The sequence below is a fragment of the Scomber japonicus genome, chromosome 17 (assembly GCF_027409825.1).
Source record: "Scomber japonicus isolate fScoJap1 chromosome 17, fScoJap1.pri, whole genome shotgun sequence".
Taxonomy (NCBI): Eukaryota; Metazoa; Chordata; class Actinopteri; order Scombriformes; family Scombridae; genus Scomber; species Scomber japonicus.
The window spans coordinates 32,151,998-32,173,979 of record NC_070594.1 but is presented as its reverse complement, the minus strand read 5'-3'; the positions used below and the strand labels follow the sequence as shown (position 1 = coordinate 32,173,979).

The 21,982-nt window shown below is 39.5% G+C and overlaps 1 protein-coding gene across 1 annotated transcript; it reads right to left on the bottom strand.

The window, feature by feature from the left end:
- Positions 1 to 6,175: 6,175 nt before the first annotated feature.
- On the bottom strand, positions 6,176 to 21,442 carry LOC128376924 (adhesion G protein-coupled receptor F5-like). The gene is made up of 19 exons (XM_053336771.1): positions 21,090 to 21,442; positions 20,702 to 20,773; positions 20,515 to 20,586; positions 18,666 to 18,734; positions 18,080 to 18,142; positions 16,139 to 16,347; positions 15,315 to 15,421; positions 15,138 to 15,196; positions 14,886 to 15,025; positions 14,593 to 14,805; positions 13,406 to 13,612; positions 13,151 to 13,300; positions 12,880 to 13,055; positions 8,937 to 9,101; positions 7,416 to 8,816; positions 7,259 to 7,300; positions 6,919 to 6,978; positions 6,684 to 6,750; positions 6,176 to 6,600 (listed from the first exon to the last, which is right to left on the bottom strand). The coding sequence occupies exons 1-19, from the start codon at positions 21,440 to 21,442 to the stop codon at positions 6,527 to 6,529; spliced, it is 3,699 nt and encodes a 1,232-aa protein (XP_053192746.1). The 3' UTR covers positions 6,176 to 6,526.
- Between the last annotated feature and the right edge of the window lie 540 nt (positions 21,443 to 21,982).

Below are 21,982 nucleotides of genomic sequence, written 5' to 3'. Positions count from 1 at the left end.
GTTTTGAGCCACAGCCTCCCCTGTAAATCCAAGCTGACTACAACTGGTCTCTAATCTATGAACTTTTTAGAGTCAAACAGTATAGTTTTGTTTATTGTACATTGTGTTCACGTGATACTCAGCTTTCAAATTTGACTTCCTGTCTGCTAGAAGACATGCTTGACATGATCCTGATGCAATACTGCAATTGTTTTCTCTATTACCATATCATTGTTGTCGTCATTCAGCTGTTCTTACTTTGTTCCAACTTGTAACTTTGTTTGGAAACATTTTCAGAAATAAACATTAAATAATTGCCCAGTGACAATTAGAGAGTTGCTCATAGAGCACACCTGTGGGAGAAACACGGCTCTGTTTACCAGCAAAGCAGCTCTGGGACCAAAGACTCAACAGTCATTCACACCTCTAATAGGAGTTGCATCAGGTGTCGGGATGCATAATATGATTGCATCAGACTGTAAAAAAAGTATGAAGTAAATATTCATGACCAAATGCATTTTTAGTAATATAACCTTTGGACAGTTTAATGTATGAATGAAACAGATTTAAACTGTAGGAACCTAATTTATATATTAGGTTATTATAATGAATTATATATTTCATATATATTTCTTTATATATTTCATATTTATATGATAATGATTAGATTACACTGCCTCTTCCTGACCAAGTGTTATTCCATTATATAAACTTAACTGTAGTCTCAACAGGAAAAATCATTGAAGAAACATGATGAACATTCAACTCACCAAATGCAGATTTCAAATTTGGAGAAGCAATAATTGTAAGGCAAGGCAAGGCAAGGCAGTTTTATTTATATAGCGCATTTCATACACAATGGCAACTCAATGTGCTTTACATAAAACAGAAACATTAAAACTTACAATTAACCCCCCCACACCCCCCCCCCCATAATAAAAACAAAGTACAGAAAAATAGAAAGACATACATAACATGCTAGAATTGAGCATTAAATATAAGATTGCAGCATAAAATTATAAATTAGCTTTAAAATCATTAAAAGGACAAAGAGTGCAAATGAAAGATTAAAATGTAAAGTGCTTTAAAAGAGCTCAATCATAAGCACAGGAGAAGAGAAATGTTTTTAACCTGGATTTAAAAGTGTTCACAGTTGGGGCTGATTTCAGTTCTGCTGGTAGTTTGTTCCAGTTGTGTGCAGCATAACAGCTAAAAGCTGCTTCACCATGTTTAGTTTGAACTCTGGGCTCAACTATCTGACCTGAGTCAGTAGATCTCAGAGCTCTACTGGGTTTATATTCTACTAACATGTCATTCATGTATTCTGGACCTAACCCATTCAGTGATTTGTAGACCAGTAGCAGAACTTTAAAATCTATTCTATAGCTGACTGGGAGCCAGTGTAAAGACTTTAGAACTGACTGGGAGCCAGTGTAAAGACTTTAGAACTGACTGGGAGCCAGTGTAAAGACTTTAGAACTGACTGGGAGCCAGTGTAAAGACTTTAGAACTGACTGGGAGCCAGTGTAAAGACTTTAGAACTGACTGGGAGCCAGTGTAAAGACTTTAGAACTGACTGGGAGCCAGTGTAAAGACTTTAGAACTGACTGGGAGCCAGTGTAAAGACTTTAGAGCTGACTGGGAGCCAGTGTAAAGACTTTAGAGCTGACTGGGAGCCAGTGTAAAGACTTTAGAACTGACTGGGAGCCAGTGTAAAGACTTTAGAACTGACTGGGAGCCAGTGTAAAGACTTTAGAACTGGAGTAATGTGCTCTGATCTCTTTGTTCTGGTTAAAACTCGAGCTGCAGCTGTTTAACGCTTTTTTGTGGGAGTTCAGTCAGAAGTTTTTGAATCATGAAATTGTAAAATCAAACCTGTCTCTCATCATATATAATTTGCAATGTGCTACCTTTAAATTTGCTTACTTCATTGAGAAAAAGTGCAAGGTTTCAAGGTTAAATTGGCTCTTCATCAGGTACAGAGGTATCAAGAGCAATTCTGGGTTTGAAACATACTTTTTACAATGTCATAATGTCAAAAAGAATTAAGCGAGCATATAATGTTGCAAGTCGTTGGCAAGCAGAAATCACTATTTGGTCAAGCCAAATGACTTGTAATGGGTTGCTTTTCAAGTTTAGCACAATCAGAGTCAGAATCTTTCTTAGCCAAGTGTGTTTTCACATACAAAGTCATTTCACCTGGTTTATTGGCACTCAATGTATTTCAGACACAATCTAAAGAAATGGTTGGTGTGCACTACTTCTAGTAAATCAGACTGAAAATTTAAGTAGACCCTTGACCTCACTTATTCTTTGTACATTACTTACTATTAGCATATGGGTAGTGACATGCTATGGGCTTCCAAATCTTCCAATACTCTGATTTACAGTGTACAGAGTTAATTATTACTTGTAAGAACTGGAAACAAACACTGAAACTTTTTTTTACTGTTACTGTTCTGACAGCACTCAGTAAAGCAAAGCAAATGCAGCATTGACACACAAAGTAGTGCTTAGTGCTGTGATTGTTTCTTCAGGCTTTTATGGTTACACAAGGTAGTAGGCTAGTTAGCCAGACATGACAATGATTGCAATTTATGTTAGGACAGATAAAACAGGTGTATAGTCAATAACAGGCTGTGGTGGTACTGGCCCACCCACATTACTCACGCAGCCAGGTTTGATCAATAAAAATGTTGTAATAATAAATATTATTATTATTATTATTATTTCATCATTATTATAATAATATTATATTATTATATGTTTGTATCAACTTGATTTATTGTTGTGTTGTTTGTGTTGAATTTGTTGTGTGATTAAAATAAAACTGGTAAAACAGTTGTGGTAGGAGGTCTCAAGAATGTAAATGGTTGTTCTGGTTCTGACACTAAGCTCCTTTCAACCAACTAGCTAGCAGGCTTTTCAGGTGATGTAAACAACCACAATGGCTAAAAGTTTTATTAAAAGTTTAGTAAGGAGAAACATGACTGCCTCGGTTGACTTAGCCCACCAGACATTACCCTGGTAGTACAGCTCTTTCCCCTGGTCAGCCTGACACGGATCAACCTGCTGATTTATGTGAAATGTATTAACCAATTTGTAGGTATTTCCATGCACAATCAAGAATGTAAAATCAATGTGCCTCTTATCAAAGTGGTATAGACACTTTTCTTGGTTGGAATAGTGAGAGAGGACGTGGTTTTCTGTAAAATGAGTAGACTTGGTTATTAGTGAGTTGCCCCTGGTAGTAAAGCAACAATGGCTGTAAGCTGTAATGAGTGAAATTGCTATCACTATCACTTTTTTTCTTTTTACAATAATAATAATAATAATAATAATAATAATAATTTTATGCTGCAATCTTATATTTAATGCATGTTATGTATTTCTTTCTATTTTTCTGTGCTTTGTTTTTATTATGGGGGTGGGGGTGGGGAGGGGGTTAATTGTATGTTTTAATGTTTCTGTTTTATGTAAAGCACATTGAGTTGCCATTGTGTATGAAATGCGCTATATAAATAAAACTGCCTTGCCTTGCCTTACAATTGTTTATTCTACTCAACTACATTATTTAACACAATCTGAATTCATCATCAACAAGACTGATAATGTCAAGGAGCATTTCTGTTATGAACCAGGAAATTCCTCTTGCATAATGGCAATGGACACTTCAACAGTACATGTGTTTTTATACATGTTAATTGGAAGTACTGTTTCTATAATCATAATAAGTGGAAACCTTGTGTTAATTACGTCCATCATTCACTTCAAACTGCTCCACACTCCTACTAAATACTGCATTCTCTCTCTGGCTGCTGCTGACCTGCTTGTTGGGACTTTAGCTTTGTTGTTCAACATGGCACTGTCTGTAGAGTCATGTTTGTATTTTGGGGTTAGGGTTAGGGTTAGGTCATTTGATTTTACCTGACAAACTAGAAGTCATCATCATCAATCAATCTTTATTTGTATAGCGCCAAATCACAACAGAGTTATCTCAAGGCACTTTACACATAGAGCAGGTTCTAAACCGAACTCTTCAGGTTTTAACTTTAAAGAGACCCAACATTCCCACATGAGCAACAGAGGCAAGAAAAAACTCCCTTTTAACAGGAAGAAACCTCAGGCAAACCCTAACCAGACAGAGTGGGTGGCCATCTGCCTCGACCGGTTGGGGTTCAGAGGAGAGAAAGGTAGGATAGAGGAGAGAAGCACAATTGTGGACACACATGAATGACTTCTGTTTGACTTCTTGCTGATTTCATTATAGATTCTCTATCTCTGGCTTGGTTTTACAACAATCCATATATTGATCCATTTGCTTGGAGCTTGTAATGGCAGGAGTACGCCAGGGAGTGGCTCTGCGGGACTGTGGGGTCAGTGTGTGTTCAGTAATGTTAAGATGACAAAGTGTTAATAAAGCTATGGAGATAACAGTACGTTGTTGTTCTTGACTTATGAAAATAGAGATTGTCAGGTCCAGGCAACCTAAAACACTTAAAATATAAGACAAAGGAGACAAGACAACAGGATTAGAGTTTCTACTTGCAAGGAGAACGCCAGAGATCTGCTCAGTTTCTATCTCTAACCCGTTCTGAGCAAACCTTGCCGAACCCTTTCTTTTTATTGGCTTCAGGATTTCCCTAATTTACATAGTCATTTTTGCTCTAAAGGGTGGGGGTCACACATCGGTCACAAATAGGTCACTGATCGGTCGCTGGTCTGCTTCAGGTGGACACACACACTTCAAAGACATTCTCAGCAGGGTTACAGATTGGCCACAGATCTTCAGATAGACGTCCTGAGCAGATCCTGAGCAGGGTCACAGGTCCTGAAAAACAACTTTAAAACAGCATGCTTGTAGACTATAAAGACTAATGATTACAGAAAGGGTAAATATGGGATAACTTACATACAATAATTCCAACAGAGATCAACAATACAGAGCTTGTCTTTAAGATCAACTGATTTTGTATCAAAGTCTCAGAGTCCTGCACAGGTTTGGGTACCCGCGGGTGAAATAGGTGAAAAATCCCCTACTGTGTAACTTGTTGGTACAGGTCCGGTCGGACATATGTATACCATGGGTCTTAAGTGCAATGCTTAAACTATTAACATAATTTTTGCAAGTGTAAAAATATATATTTTTTGTAACATATCCACAACAATATGCCCACAGTTCAAATTGATAAAAGCCTTTTTAAATCATGTAGTTTATTTGTGCATGTGTCTCCCAGAACTCTTCTTTATGTATGCTTCATTTTATGCTTTATTTATATTGTGACCCTTTGAAGGGAGCCAATTTCTAGGTTAGGAAACGCTGGACTAAACTACCTAATTGTATATGTTATTTAAAAGTAGCTCCACCTTGACCTGCTACAACAGTATCATGCTGCTTACACATTGATGCATCACTATAAACAATCTATATAATATATCTAATATCACTCACATTCGGTCATTTTACTGCAAAGTGAGCACTCATTTTGGCATTAAAGTATTTTATGGGAAGTGATGTTAATGAACTATAGCTAACACAGTTTACCACATGAGAAGTTTGTCACCTAAATCAGTGAAAGATCAACATCACTAGTCTGCATACATGACATTTCTTTGTTCAAGCTTCTTAGAAAAAAACACAGTTTCAATCAGGAAAATCTTTTTATTCATAATTTATAAAAATAAATGATTTGAAAAATTAAATCCTCACTGAACAACTCAATGAACACAAACATTACAGCAGTTCGGAGTTCAGAGTTCATCACAACGAGCAAATGATTTGTCGTTCTTATTTCTACTGTTCTACTATTTATACTGCATTACTGTGATAGCTTGCAAAAGTAGTAGTTAGCACTGTACTCAGTCTGCAGTAGCTCATTGCCAGTTTACTTGAGGGGACGCAGAAAGTGGTACTGTAGGTCATGGGCATGGGAAGGTAATCAAAATGAATCATGGAGGCATAGAAACTAGTCTGTGATGCACCACTAAAGTGGACACACCAAAAGGGTTATTACATTGATCATTGATTCATGACTTACAAGTTGCCTCTTTCTTACTGGTTCCTCAGAAAGTACTTGGGCTTTTGTGCACTCCGAGTGTTATAATCAAACAAAGCAGCACTAGACTTCAAACTTGAGCAGCTACAGCTACCAGCAAATGGTGACTCCTTCTTCACAGTTTCATTCACAACATTGTGTCACTGAAAATTAATACATTTCAGCAATATCCCACTTACTATATCATATGCTTTCCTCTGGCTTCTCAGCATAAAGATGTGAAGAGTGACAATACAGTGAAGCCTTCTACAAACATAATGTAAGGCTGTCTATCACATCATATACATTCTGATTTTGCAACACCTTCTGACTCCAAAACCACATTGTCAACTTGACATACAAAATGCATTTTAAGACTCAGTGCTGTGAGATAATGAGTTCTACATAAAGTATTATACAATTTCTGATTATATACAGAAAAATCTTTAAACAGATAGATATTTCAAATCAATTATAAAGTCAGCTTGATGTGTACAGATGTATGTGTTAATTCAGATACTGACAAATGACTCTGATTGCTCATTGCTGCTCGAGCGGTTTGCAGCTCCCGACACATTGTACATATCTGAAGGACAAACAACAGATAATTGTTAAGATAGACAATTCAAACAAGTAGTGAAGCTGCTAAATGAAAAAACAATAACTTACATCTCCTTCCGCGTAGTCTGCTTATCAAGTTCATTCCACCGAGAGAAGAAATGCCAGCACTTGTACTCTGTTGCAAAAACAAGCAAACGGGAAGAAAAAAATGGTAAAACTTTAGGATATAGTCATTGAGATTATAGCTATGAGAAGGATATATTATGGTACAAAGAAACCAGCTCAATTTTAGTTGTAAGCAATTGTAAGCTTTGTTATATATGTATTTTAAAAATCCACTTACTCTTGTTGGATTTGAACCTGTGCTTGATGTAGGTAATGTTCTTGAGAGCCGAGATCGGATCTACAGGCACAATCAAATTCATGTCAACTTCAAAATTAACTGTATTCTTCAACTGTGCAATTTTAACTATACAATTGTAGTAAACAGTAGTAAATATTAATAGTAAGTAGTAGTAATAGTAGTAATGGTTATAGTTTACATTGTGCTACTGCTACTTTTACTTGAGTAAAGGATTACATATTTCTTCCATTACTCCCACAGTAGAGTTAATCTCCTCATCTAGCAGACAAGAATTTCACATTTCCCCAAACATCAAAGTATTCCTTTAAAGTCAAATTACCTTTGAATCCAACAATGTCCCAAACACTAAAATGAAGAAACCCTGAGAAAAATGAGACATGCACATTTTCTGGTTATCATATGAAAACAACACACACACATAAATACTGCCTTGAAGCAAGTAAAGGACAATCTTGTATCTCAGTGGATGCAAATACCTGTAGTGAATTGAAGAATGCAAAGGCAATATGGATTCCTTTATTTGTTGATGATACCATGGTTCCCACTCCCAAAGACCATGTAAGACCAAATAAAGGAGTCAAAATGATCAAGCATCTTGCAATGACAACCAGTGTATGCTTTTCATCTGCTTGGGACACGTCTCCCATGCCTCTCCTCAGCATTTTGAACAAGACCACAATTACAATCAAAATGTTGATTACAACTATGGTCAAGGCAGGTATCACCAAAGCCAGCAGGGCCTTCGTCTTGCTCCAGTTCAGCCAACAGGCATCAGATGTCCTGATGTATCCATTTCCTGGTGCTGTAACAGCAACAGTGATGACAGCTATAATTAGAGGGCACACATAACCTACAGTGAAGCCAATGGCCAACATAGTTGACTTGGACATGTGGGAGAAGACCATAACCGTCCGGTAGAAGAGAAGAAGTCCTGACACCAGCATCCAAAAGAAAAGAGCAAGGTAGAAAAAGTGCATAAAAAATGTTGCTGTGCTACATTGTCCTACTGGAACTGTGTAGTCCTCCCCTGGGTTTTCAAGGGGGTTCTTAACAATAGCAGCACTAATGATGAAACAAATGTTTGCGATCAACAGAGAGAGGGCAGTGTTTACAATGGAAACATGACGCATGAAAGCAGTGCTGTTTCTGGTCATGGCTTTCCATACATATCCTTCAATAATCAGACATATAACTAAGCTTGCCATAGATATCCCAACTCCAACATAAGTGATTACATCCAAGACTTGTCTCAGAGATGGAGGGATGTCAGTGGCCATCAGAATTGAGAATGAGGTGAGATGGTTGCAATTGCAGGTTACTGTGTTGTTTATGTCAGAAATAAATGTACACCCCTCATCATCCCAAGCACCTTGATCCTTAAACAGCGTGAAGTTCCAGAAGACGCACTGTGGGTTTAGTATCAGAGAGTTATTTTGCTTATCAAAGCTCATAGTGACATTCTGAATTTTTACACTTGTTCTCACGAGTACCACAGCAGCATTAATGGCGTTAGCAGGGACACTTTGATTGTTGGTGGCATTGAAAAGGCTGGGGTCATAACTTGAGTTCCGAGCTGGCATAACATTATGAAGGGTTGAAAATATGATGGTGGTTATACTGATATTGTTAGTATTGGTGTCTGGAATGTCAATGACAACACTGGAGTTCAGTTCTTCTTTGAAGGCATTGTTAAATGAGGTTCTATTGAGCTGGATCCGTGGAGTTGTAATGCTAAACTCCCCAACTACATCTTCAGAGAGAGCCTCCAGTGAACCCAGTAATTTTGAGCTGGCACTGCCGATTTCATTTTCATTCAGAGTGTCCCAGGACTCTTTTGCGTCATCACCAATGATGGCATCAACTGTTGTTAGTATGTTCTGCAGGTGATGAGACATTCACAGTGAGGATACAACTTCATATCACAACATGCACAAACTGTCATGTCTGTCAGAGCATTTGTTGGCAGAACACATATCCTTCACCAAAGTTCATCTTACCGTCATGACAACTTCATCAACAGTAGTGGAAACATTTGCAACACTGTTTATGATGTCAACGATTGCTGATATGGTTGCAGATGAATCTGCAATTTCAGTTTGTTCACTCTGGACAGCAGTATTTAGATCTTCCACAAATTGTGGCACTTCCACAGGATTCAAATTCTGAAAGAATGGAACATTAAAAACACAAAAGGTTATGACACTTAATTGTGTTGATGTATAAGACTACAACCTATTGAGGGCAAATACTGTTTTTGCCGGCCAATACAAACTAAACAAAACACATTTTAGGCCAAAAACAGTGAAGAGCAGGCTAGAAGGGTGTGATGCTATTGAGTGGACATGCCTCGTTGTCATTTTAAAATATGGTTAAATGGTTAGCATTGATATATAGCGCGCAAGTGGTCGAGTGGTTAGAGCACATGCCACATACGCAGCCAACCCCGGTTCGAATCCCGATCAGCGGTCCTTTGCTGCATGTCACACCCCCTCTCTCTCCCATGTTTCCTGTCAGTCTAATGATGAATAAAGGTGTCTATGCCAACAAAATCTTAAAAAAAAAAAGAATTGATATCATACTCACTTTAGTAGGAACACAATCAAATACATTCTAATACAACACCTCTGCCAAAAATTCTACTTTTATAAAGTTTATACATTTTCATTTGTTTGACATTGTCAGAAAGGTGATCATTCTACTAAATATTGTTTATTATCAAGGTAGTAGTAGGTGGTACTGATGTACTGGAGTGCATTCTATTGAAAAGTGTTCATTATATTTGTTTACTCCATTAACATACAACAGTGGGACCAAATATCAGGAACCTTTTTCAGTATTAAGCTAATAAAGTGCTTGGTGAGTATGTATGCCATATGTATGTCAAGACAGTTATTGGTTGCTATTATCATTTCTCCTCAACATACTGGCCATGAAGCATTTTTCCCCTTGCACCTTTTGGCAGTTTGTTTAAAATTGGACTGTAGAAAGGTGAATGGCAAAGAGACATTAAAGAGAAGAGGAATGCCAAACAAGAACAACAATAACACTGCAATCCTTAATCACTAAGTGATGAAGATGCCTGAAAAAATGCATGTAAAGCTAATATTAGGTATCAGCAGTCTGAGTTACGCAATTTGTGTTGGTATCATTCAAAGTTATAGTCCTTTTAGTGCCAAATTCCATCTATTTGGTGCCCTTATCATTTAGGAAACTATACAAAATTTGATAGAAAACCAGCAGGTTATGCTGTACAGTATATTCTTAATACAGAACTATGCAAATGTCAAACGTATAAATTGTTTCACCAATTTCAATGCCTGTCCAACGTATACATTACAAGTTGTATAATGTAGAATTTCAATTAAAATTGGATCAGAACATTCACATGTCCCCTCCCTGAGCTACTACCTTACCGTGGTGGAGGGGTTTGCGTGTCCCAATGACCCCAGGAGCTCAGTTGTCGGGGGCTTTATGCCCCTGGTAGGGTCTCCCATGGCAAACAGGTCCCGGGGGAGGGGCCAGACAAAAGGTAGCTCAGAAGACCTCAATGACGAGCAACACAGTTGGTCTTTCGTGTCCCTTGCCCGGACGCGGGTCACCGGGGCCCCCCCCTGGAGCCAGGCCTGGGGGTGGGGCTCGGAGGCGAGCGCTTGGTGGCCGGGCCTTCACCCATGGGGCCCGGCCGGGCACAGCCCGAAAAAGGGACATGGGACCCCTCTCCCACAGACCCACCACCAGTGAGGGGGGCCAAAGGGGTCGGGTGCGTAGTGAGCTGGGCGGCAGCCGAAGGCGGGGACCTTGGCGGTCCGATCCTCGGCTGCAGAAGCTAGCTCTAGGGACGTGGAACGTCACTTCTCTGGTGGGGAAGGAGCCTGAGCTGGTGCGTGAGGTTGAGAAGTTCCGGCTAGATATAGTCGGCCTCACCTCGACGCACAGCAAGGGCTCTGGAACCAGTCTCCTCGAGAGGGGGTTGGACTCTCGTCCACTCTGGAGTTGCCACTGGTGTCAGGCGCCGGGCGGGGGTGGCAATACTTATTGCCCCCCGGCTTGGTGCCTGTATGTTGGAGTTTACCCCGGTAGACGAGAGGGTGGCCTCCCTCCGCCTTCGGGTGGGGGGACGGATCCTGACTGTTGTTTGTGCCTATGGTCCGAACAGCAGCTCAGAGTATCCAGCCTTTTTGGACTCCTTGGAGGGGGTGCTGGAAAACACTCCCCCTGGGGATTCCCTCGTTCTGCTGGGGGACTTCAACGCCCATGTTGGTAGCGACAGTGAGACCTGGAAGGGTGTGATTGGGAGGAACGGCCCCCCCGATCTGAACCCGAGCGGTGTTCTGTTATTGGACTTCTGTGCTCGTTACGGATTGTCCATAACGAACACCATGTTCAAGCATAAGGGTGTCCATATGTGCACTTGGCACCAGGACACCCTAGGCCGCAGTTCGATGATTGACTTTGTAGTCGTGTCGTCGGACTTGCGGCCGCATGTCTTGGACACTCGGGTGAAGAGAGGGGCGGAGCTGTCAACTGATCACCACCTGGTGGTGAGTTGGCTCCGATGGTGGAGGAGGATGCCGGTCAGACCTGGCAGGCCCAAACGCATTGTGAGGGTCTGCTGGGAACGTCTGGCAGAGTCTCCTGTCAGAGAGAGTTTCAACGCACACCTCCGGGAGAGCTTCAACCATGTACCGGGGGAGGTGGGGGACATTGAGTCTGAGTGGGCCATGTTCCGTGCCTCCATTGTTAAGGCGGCTGACTGGAGCTGTGGCCGCAAGGTGGTCGGTGCCTGTCGGGGCGGCAATCCCCGAACCCGCTGGTGGACACCGGCGGTGAGGGACGCCGTCAAGCTGAAGAAGGAGTCCTATAGGTCCTTTTTGGCCTGTAGGACTCCGGAGGCAGCAGACAGGTACCGGCAGACCAATGTGGTCCTGTTGGCTTCATCAGACCGTGACCTCCAACTCTCACTGGATCGGTTCGCAGCCGAGTGTGAAGCGGCCGGGATGAGAATCAGCACCTCCAAATCCGAGGCCATGGTCCTCAACCGGAAAAGGGTGGAGTGCACTCTTCGGGTCGGGGATGAGATTCTGCCTCAAGTGGAGGAGTTCAAGTACCTCGGGGTCTTGTTCACGAGTGAGGGAAGGATGGAACGGGAGATCGACAGGCGGATCGGTGCGGCGTCTGCAGTAATGCGGACTCTGCACAGATCCGTCGTGGTGAAGAGAGGCCGAAAGGCGAAGCTCTCGATTTACCAGTCGATCTTCGTTCCTACCCTCACCTATGGTCATGAGCTTTGGGTAGTGACCGAAAGAACAAGATCGCGGGTACAAGCGGCCGAAATGAGCTTCCTCCGTAGGGTGGCTGGGCTCTCCCTTAGAGATAGGGTGAGAAGCTCAGTTATCCGGAGGGAGCTCGGAGTAGACCCGCTGCTCCTCCACGTCGAGAGGAGCCAGATGAGGTGGTTCGGGCATCTAATCAGGATGCCTCCCGGACGCCTCCCTGGTGAGGTGTTCAGGGCACGTCCCACCGGTAGGAGACCCCAGGGAAGACCCAGGACACGCTGGAAAGACTATGTCTCTCGGCTGGCCTGGGAACGCCTCGGGGTCCCCCTGGAAGAGCTGGACGAAGTGGCTGGGGAGAGGGAAGTCTGGGCTTCCCTGCTTAGGCTGCTGCCCCCGCGACCCGACCCCGGATAAGCGGCATGAAGATGGATGGATGGACATTCACATGTGAAAGATTGACAATATGATGATAAATGTACTAAGTAAAGTTATTATAATTGTTATAGAGAATAATGAATAGATCAATCCCCCCAGTTGTTGTACAGAAATAGCTCTGGTTTCCAGTACACAGATGCCCAGCTTGATCTGCATTTAGTGTTAATAACTAATATTTTCCTGAACTGTGTGTTTCAGAGATTTCTAAGAGGAATGATTGGTTACCTACCACTGACTCAATTAATATTTCCTTGATTTTTGATACAATGCAGTTGTCCGCCTCAAGTGTCCACACTCCTCCCCTACAGACAGCAGTCTTGCTTCCCTCTTGACCTTCCTCACATTGTATGGTTGATTTGTCACCTTCTCGTCCTTTCCCATACTGAGCATCATCACACTCAGCAGCTTAAGAGATAAATTATCAATCAATTAGTGTTACATAATAAAATAGTGGAATCAGCAAAGGAACCATATAGTCACATTTCATATGTTGCTCTTACTTCCTCTGAAAATGATCATTGTTGTCGTCATTTGATAACCACTTGGTTCATCCACCCTACATGTAAACCTCAGTTCCTGCTCTGACACAGTGCAGCTGTTTATCACGTGTTTATAAATGATGCAGTAGGAGTCAGGTTCAGTGTTGGTATCTGTGAACAATTGATTATTTTGTTATTAATATGAACTGTCAATAGCTGCTTCCAGTTTCTCAGTGTGGCTAGATTGAAGAGTTTTCAATGTTAGTTTATACTCACCTGAATTTAAAAGATTTGTGCTAAACCACTTGACTCTATAGTTGGACTGCACACAACATTTCAGTGGTTGTTCCAGTCCCTCCGAGCATTCAACGTTAATTTTACTCTGTAGTCGCACGATGGGAGCTAGTTTGATGTCCGCTGCTTTTACAGTTCCGTTTTGGAAGAATTCCATTACTTCACCAACCAGAGTACATTCATAAAATCCTATGATTAAGAGAAACAGTATTATTGATGGTATACTTTGAAATAAAAAATTACAATAGTCAGTACGTCAGTATTTCACTGTGACTAAATATTTTGATTGTGGCAATATTTGGGTGTGACTGTAAGTGATTTCAGTACAACATTCATTGTAAGAAGAAGTAATATATATATATATATTTATATGTATATACATATACATATATATATCTGATATATACTTTTATTGTCCCCTTAGGGAAATTTGTTTTGGACTCGAGTGCTGCACACACACAAATGCCCCCACAGTTACACAGACAGACACACGACAAATATTGCATATTTATTTATTTAAATTCAAAATGAGCTAATATTTTTCATGAAATTGTAAAAATGTCTCACTTTCAACATTTGATATTGTCGTCTATGTCGTATTTTGAATAAAATATGGGTTTATGAGATTTGTATTGTTGTTGTATTATATTGATTTTATTTACATTTTACACAGCGTCCCAACTTTTTTGCAATTGAGGTTGTACATACTGTAGAGGGTAAAGTGGTCCACATTTTTACTGTACCTCTACTGAAGTTCCTGTTCTTCTGCTTTTTTTGTTTTATGGCAGGTAGCAACCACTATTATAGTGAATTAATGCCACCCACTATGTTGGAGTGTGAAATGCTTGAAATGAAGGTTGCTTGGAAACCGGAGGTGTGTACAGTTACTGTATGTAATGACTTGGCTCTCTAGCCTGTGGAAAAGCAAACCAGCTAGTTCAACTGTGAACTGGCCCAAGCATTAGGTTCTAGTTGGTGGAAAGGGGGTGTAATTCATAATATGGATATTATGTCAAGAAGCAGAGGAATTAATCTTGCCTCAAAAGTAAAGTCAGAAAACTGTTATTTTACTCTGTAGAAGGCAGTTAAATCCATTTCACATTCTGACATCATTCTTTCTTCTTTCTTTCCTATAGTGTATACTTTGGTAACTCTTAGCTTGAACTTACCAGCATCAGCAGGAATGACATTGTCAATTCTAAGTGTAGACTTTATGTTAGAGGTAGTTATTGTATATCTTCCACCCGCAATTTTAGATCCTTTAAATTTCCATACAGATCTGGAAATTCGTCCCATATTAAAGTCTTCATTCAGAGGCCCACACGTTAGTATCATTTGTCCACCAGTATAAGTGAGACGTGGAACGTTGATTGAAGATGAACCTTTAAGAAAAAAAAAATCAGTTAGACGTTTAATTGAGTTAAACAAAGACTAAGAGACTACTAGCTTTCTTTTAACTTACTGCTGTAAACTGCGGTTACAGAGCCAATGACAGGGGCAATAGGCTCCATTGCTTTTGTGATATTTTTATTTGCTTCAGCTATTTCAGCTGGGTTAACTTGGCTTGTCTGAACAACATAGTTTGTGATGATGCTTCCTCGGCTGTAATAAAAACAAACAACAAGGACAAAAGCCAGTTGATTTGTTGAGGTATTAAATGTGTACCAATTTTTTCCTCCAAAATGTTGTTAAAGCCATAATTACAGTAACATACCTGAAGCCAGTCACACTAGCATCAATGAACCCAGTAATTACTTTATACTGATTCCTCAACTGTGGGAGAGATTTTGTTCATGATATTAACATAAGAACTGAAAAACTACAGACAACTGAATTCATGAGTTCTGAAAATAGTAGTTAGAGTTGGTTATGATGTCAACAATGCACTTACCACTGGCTCAATACTTGTTTTAAGATCTTGGTATGCAGAACTTGTTGCATCATTCAAGTCTTCTGTGAAGTCCTTTTCTAATCTGATTGACATTGCCACATCAAATCCTGTTTATTTGGGTGAAAGATGGAATAACATTAGTAAAACTATGGTTAAAGATTTCAGGACTTTTTCCTGATGTGAAAAAGCAAATGGAGACCAGGAATAAGTCAGGCAGACAGGACACAAAATAACACACAAGACAAGAAACAAGTGGTAATTATGTTTCATAGACAACAGCAACTTTGTAATATATTTTAAAACAATTTTGTTACTACAGCTCTTAGATATCAAATGGAATTTATTCCAGTTGCGCTCAGTCATACATAGATATTATTTAAAAAGTTTATTCTCTGAGCTGTTGTTCCCATGTTCTAATTTCATATCAGCAGGTAATTCTAAACACAGTACATATACATATACAGTAACCCTCATATCTATTCACTAATTAACATTCACATGACAAATTAGCATTGTGTTAAATTATTTGTCACTTATCATCATTTGGGAAAAGGATCCTAAGAATAGTGGTTCAGTGAAGAGACATTTGCAAGGCTATGCTTGTATATTATCATCATAACAGCCATCCTCTGTGGTGATATTGACACCATGGTTGAGGCTGAAATTTTAAACTTCAATTTTCAGACTAATGGTCACACAAATGAAACAGTAAAATGTTTAAAATATGTAATATAAAATATACTATCATTCATCAAATAAAATGTAATTTGTGATGGATGATCTGTAGTGCCTCCTTCGCCCCTCTTCTTTCAGTAAAACAATACCTGTAACAGGAGCAGGTGATGTTGTAGCAGATGGCAAAGCAGTAGTAGTTGATCTGCCTATTGTTATAGGGATAACGGCTGTTGTGAAGGCGTCAATGGTGGTAGTGGTTGTAGCAGTAGTCGTGGTGGGGATAGTAGTTGTAATGAGGGTTGTGGTTACAGCTGGAATAGAAGTAGCTTCTGTTGTGGAGCTCACTGTGGTACTTTGGCTGGTCACATGAGTAGCTACGAATGGGACAGTTTAAACATAATACAATGTAAAGTACAAACAATCTATAGTTTTTCAAAAAAATAAATACTACATTTCAAGTCACTGGGTGTTAGGATTAAATACTGTGAAATACTGTGAAATATCACATCACATTATTGTAAAGCACCTGCTTGTAACAACTGTTATTGGTGTTGCAGCTGTCATAGCAATAGATGTCAAATGTAAAAATAATTAAATTAAAATTATAGATAAAAACTAAAATGCCTCAAATGAAGAAAAGAAAGGAATATTTTCAAACAAATATCAACTTTGGGAGTGTAAGCCCATCACTTCTAAATACCTACTGGTAATGATAGGTGTTGGTTGAGTAGTGGTTGTTGTAGTTGGTTGAGCTTTGGTTGTTGTAGCAACAGGTGGTGTCTCTGCAAAGAGCATTTGATAACAATGTGTTGTTGCTATATTATTAATATAATGTCTTTAAGATGTATTTACTGTAATAATTATTTGTAAGGACTTACTTGTTACAGTTGTTGCTGGTGTTGTAGCAACGGTGGGTGAATCTGAAAAGACCATTTTACAATTATGTATGTATGTAAACAGACACATACAATCCCTAAACTGCCAACAAACTATGAAAACTTTTTAAAAAAAAATCGTAATATCGTGGTTGACACACTATTGTAAGTAGTAAATGCCTTTTATCTCATAACTTACTGGTAAATTCAGTTGTTGGGGTAGATGATTGCGAAGTTGTGTCCTGATGTGTTGTTGCATGAGGTGTTACGTCTACAGAGACAATGTTATGACCATGTGGTATTGGTTAGAAAACATAGCGATTCATTATTCAAGCCCAAACCATTTATTGTAATGTTTTAACACATTTGAATGTACACATATTTCACATAATCTTAATTAACTTAAAGACTGTGTAAAGTGAATTCAGACATTTTCTTCTAAACACATTAAATAGGTCATAAATGTATTTCTAAAAAAGGTGTAAAAAGCATTTCAACCATTTAGCTTCACAAACTGTGTTTCAAGATTTCTGTGTTCAGGATTTAGTGGGCGGGTCTGAAAATCACCCGTCCCTGCTGCTGTAGAGGTATAAATACATTCAGTGCACACTACTACTACTATGGTCCACAGTTAGCCAGTTAGCTGAGTTAGCCGCCGAGTTAGCCACCGAGCTAGCAGCTGAGTTAGCCGCAGAAAACTTTCAGGCGTAGCGTTCATGTTTCGGGTATAGGTGGTGACTTTGATTGACAGGTGACGCTTGGTAGGGGGCGGGGGTTTCAGTGGACTCGGCAGGCACTCCCACAGCGTTTGACAGCAGAGAAAAAGGCTGAGTTTTACACAACTTTGAAGCTTAATTTCATATGTTTGGCGATGTTTTAATCATTCAAATTTGGCAGGGTGGTTAACAACACACTTTTCTGTGGTATGTCAAACTCAGAACACATTTATTCTTACTTTACATGGACTTTAATAAATGTCCAATTAAACAAAGGAAAGCAACAGGCAGTATCACTTTGTGACCATATGTTATTGCTGACACTACAAACTTTTACTTTTAACAAATTTGACTACCTATTTACTAGAGGTATGTTGTATACCTCACTTTCAAACTAATTGAATTGTTTTAACAAGAAAGGCCATTGTTCAATTCTTGGTATTGTAAGTTTCTTAGAGTTCTGATTTTTATACTATAAAAAATCATTTTAAATACTCACCTGTTGTTGGTGGTGTGGTGACTCTTGATGTGTTCATATCGGTTGTAGGAACTGTTGTTGAATCTGAAAGGACCATTTCATCATGATATTTGTTAAGTGAAAAAAATACAGAGGGGCCATGGAGAGAAAAATAACACATTTGTTCTCTCGATTTAATAATTCATGCTCTCATTTTAATGTATTTCACTCTCATGCCATTCTCCCATCCAGCGTGTACCCTCATTGTGGATCACTTGGGCTGAATAAGACATTATTTTGATTCTGGTCTGGACGTATGTGGAAACAGTTTAAGCAAAACACTGTGTTCTCTCTGAGATCCTTTATAATACAGAGTATAGAATACAGGATAATGGACTTTTTTGGCATAAACACTTCCATGTTCCTGAGGATTTCATCCAGTTCATAAAGACTCAGCTTCAGGGTTTTGGACATGGATTAAACATCCCTGTATTTTTAACACTGACAATTTAACTATATACGTACTTCACATGACATTAATGAAAACAATAACCCCTTTGTAACAAGGAAAACTACTGTAGTAGAATAAACTAGTAGAAAACTATGAGAATAATGCTGAATCACTCACGTGTAATCAGTGTTGTCGGTGTTGAAGCTGTCGTAGTGTTCATATGTGTTGTAGCAACAGGAGTTGGACCTGAAAACATAACATGTAAGTGCAGATTAATAACAAAAAATCTATGTTATCTAGGGCTGGGCGATATGGCTGAAATCTCTATCACGATATAAGTGTTTCATATTGGTCGATATCGATAATTATTGAAATATTGTATGACCTATTTAATCCTTACTCTAATTGTAGGCAATAAGCATTTAGGAAAAATGCATGTCAACACATATGTTCAATGTTAAAATCACAGTTGAAAACTGAACAATTATCAATAATAAAGTGCTTTTTATTAAGTGTTATAAAAACATGTGCATAGCAAACCTGTGCAAATGTAGCAAACATGTGTAAACATAGCAAACATGTGTAAACATAGCAAAACCTGATATGAGAAGAACAATGATATTTTCTACTGTAAGTTTAGTGCAAAAATATATGCAGTATTTTATAAACAAAATAAAATAAAGTAAAACTGAGGTAGACTTATACATCTGTAACATCTGAACTATTTATTTTAGCTCAAGGTTTTGTGCTAAGAACACCAGCTGGTTGACCTTCTCTGGTTTTAAAGCTGCCCTGGTGCATGTAACAATATTACCCCCAGCAAGTGAACCCTGCTTGAGGGAGGCAGTTTTCCAGGGAATCCCGGGAAATCGACGATTTTTTAAAAGGCAACACTAGCTGAGCCCTGGTCATTTCAAGCAACACTAAATGCAACGTGGAGACATTATGCATATGGGTTCCCAATCCGACCATTTTTGTGTATTATTTTGTCATTATTAAGGCAAAAGAACTAAATTTATGTCCATCGATTTATAATGAATAGGCTATAGGCTTAATATTAGTTTGCATCCAGCGTGCTGCGATGACTTCATTACATCTGCTGCACCGCTGCTACCACAATTATGAAATGCTAAGTTTCTACAGTCTGTGACTGTGTCTAATAAAAGTAATATTTTACAAATCTGCATTATATAAGCTAACGAAATTCGTTAAAGTAAGTCATTTGGCGACTTCTAAGTCATTAAACTAAGTCTTACTTTTACTGGAGTAATTACCTCGTTCGCACCTGTCATTGTAGCCTACATCTTGTATTGGAAAACTTTGAATTAAAACCTACTGAGCGAACTCTCCCGTTCTCTCCTATGAACGAGTCGGACAACAACGTGTATCAAACATGAAGCAAAGTGAAAAAATAATAAAGAACGTAACAACAACACCCACGAACAAAAAAACCAAACATGCATTAGCCGCACCGTAGTAAAAGCCGCAGTGTTCAAAGTGGCTATTAGCGTGTCACTGCTCATTTGTTGCTAGGCACCAGATGACAAGTGCCTTTGCTAATGCAACCAAGCTTGCTTTGCAACGATTTAAACCCATAACCAGAGAGCGCTCTGGCTAAATTTACGCCGGTTTCTTGAGAAAAAAAAAATTCTATCGAAACGTTCTATCGAACACATTTTCTATTGATATCGAGTACGTGTCTATCGAGATACATATCGTTATCGTTTTATCGCCCAGCCCTAATGTTATCCCTTATTGGTATAACAACAATTCTGGTAACTACACTTATATGAAAGAAATGATTGGTGTTTTAGTGTTCAGATGTGTTGTAGTAATTAGTTTTTTCACACTGCAAAGATAATTGTATAACCATATTAGTGCTGGTGATAGAAACCAAAACTATTGAAGCACAGATCATATACTGTGAAGTGTTACTGCATATTTACTGGACAAGGATGTCACATAAATCAGATATGAACATTAAATAAACCAATATAACATGGAGGGCCTTGTAAAAAAAACATACTCATGGATACAGTTGTTGGTGAAGTTGTGGGTGTTGTAGTGTTCAGGTGTGTTGTAGCAATAGGTGTTGAGTCTGCAAAGACCATTATATGCCCATGTGTTATTACATACTGTGATACCATACATTCCCAACAATAACTGTATACAAATGAAAGCACTTCTTTCAAAAAGCATTGTTAAGCACTTACTTGTCATAACTGTTGGTGGTATTGTGGTAGCTACTGCTGTGTTCATGTTTGTTGTAGCAGGTGTTGTTGAATCTGAAAAACAAACAAACAATTAAACCAAATTAAACCAGGGATCATAATTTCAAGAAATGAAGTTATCCTCAGAAATTCTATAAACCTCATTTATTCTATAAACCTACAGTTAAATACAGTCGTTAATGAAGTTGTGAGTGTTGTAGTGTTCAGATGTGTTGTAGTGACAGCTGTTGAATCTGGAAAGACCATAATTCTACTAACTGGGATAGACACACACTGTGAGCCAACCCCTCTAAATATTGTATCAAGCAAGCACTTTGGGGGCCAGGTTGCCTCCTTTTACCACATGGGAAATCATGATAACAGAGTTCACATAGAAACAAGATAATCCTCCCCAGATTCTGGTTCAGAGTCCATCCACTCTCTTCTTTCTGGTCTATTGTCTAGCCCACCAATGTCTGATTCAACATCGAACTCGTCATCCTCAGAGGACTCTGCAACAGTAGGCTCACCAGGATGGTTTGAGTGATCCTCTTTGGCTAACCATTCCTCTTCACGGTCCCGCTCCCCCTGTCCCTCAAGATCAGATGACTTGAAAGGTGTCAATAGGCCACGTGGCTTGAAGTAGCTCTCTGGTAGTCGCTGGGTTCTTGTTTTCTGAGACACTCTTGTTGCTTGAGAACCCTGCCTGAGTGTATTGTCAGGCCTGTCCCGTTGGCTCCCCATGTTTGGAATCTGCATCCCTGAAAGGAGAGCGGGTGTTTATAAACTCTCCTTGCCCACCCCTTTCGTTGTCATCAGTTTTGTAGTCCAAGGGCTTACGTCTGTATCTTATCTCATCATGTTTGGAATCTGCATCCCTGACAGGAGGGCTAAACCCTCCGTGTCCTCCCCTTTCATTGTCATCAGTTTCGGAGTCCAAGGGCTCACTTCTGCATCTAGGGGAATCTTGACTGGAGACCAGTGTGGTTTTAGCACACTTTATTCTTTTGCACCTCTTGTCAGACTTGTCCTCCTTTTTTCTATGTTAAAGCAGTCTTTAACAACCTCTCTTTAGCCACAGTGACACACCTGCTACGCTTCATCTTATCAGACCTACGGTTCTCGTTCTTTACATCAGGCTTGATCAATTCCTCAGAATCGGATAGTAGTGCGCACTTACAAACCCTGATTTCCAATGTTATGCCACTCCAGGCAGGCTTCAGGGGACACTCTTCTTCGGACTCAACGTGTGTTACACGTTTATAATTGGGTGCACGATTCTTT

Excerpts from the sequence above, each read along its gene's own strand:
- LOC128376924 (XM_053336771.1), bottom strand. The coding sequence starts at position 21,442 with ATGGGGAGCCAACGGGACAGGCCTGACAATACACTCAGGCAGGGTTCT. Across the intron at positions 16,348-18,079 it reads CACCACACCACCAACAACAG|CCAAAGTACCACAGTGAGCT; the intron begins GTGAGTATTTAA and ends TCATGTGACCAG. Across the intron at positions 15,026-15,137 it reads GCTAGTGTGACTGGCTTCAG|CCGAGGAAGCATCATCACAA; the intron begins GTATGTTACTGT and ends TTTTTATTACAG.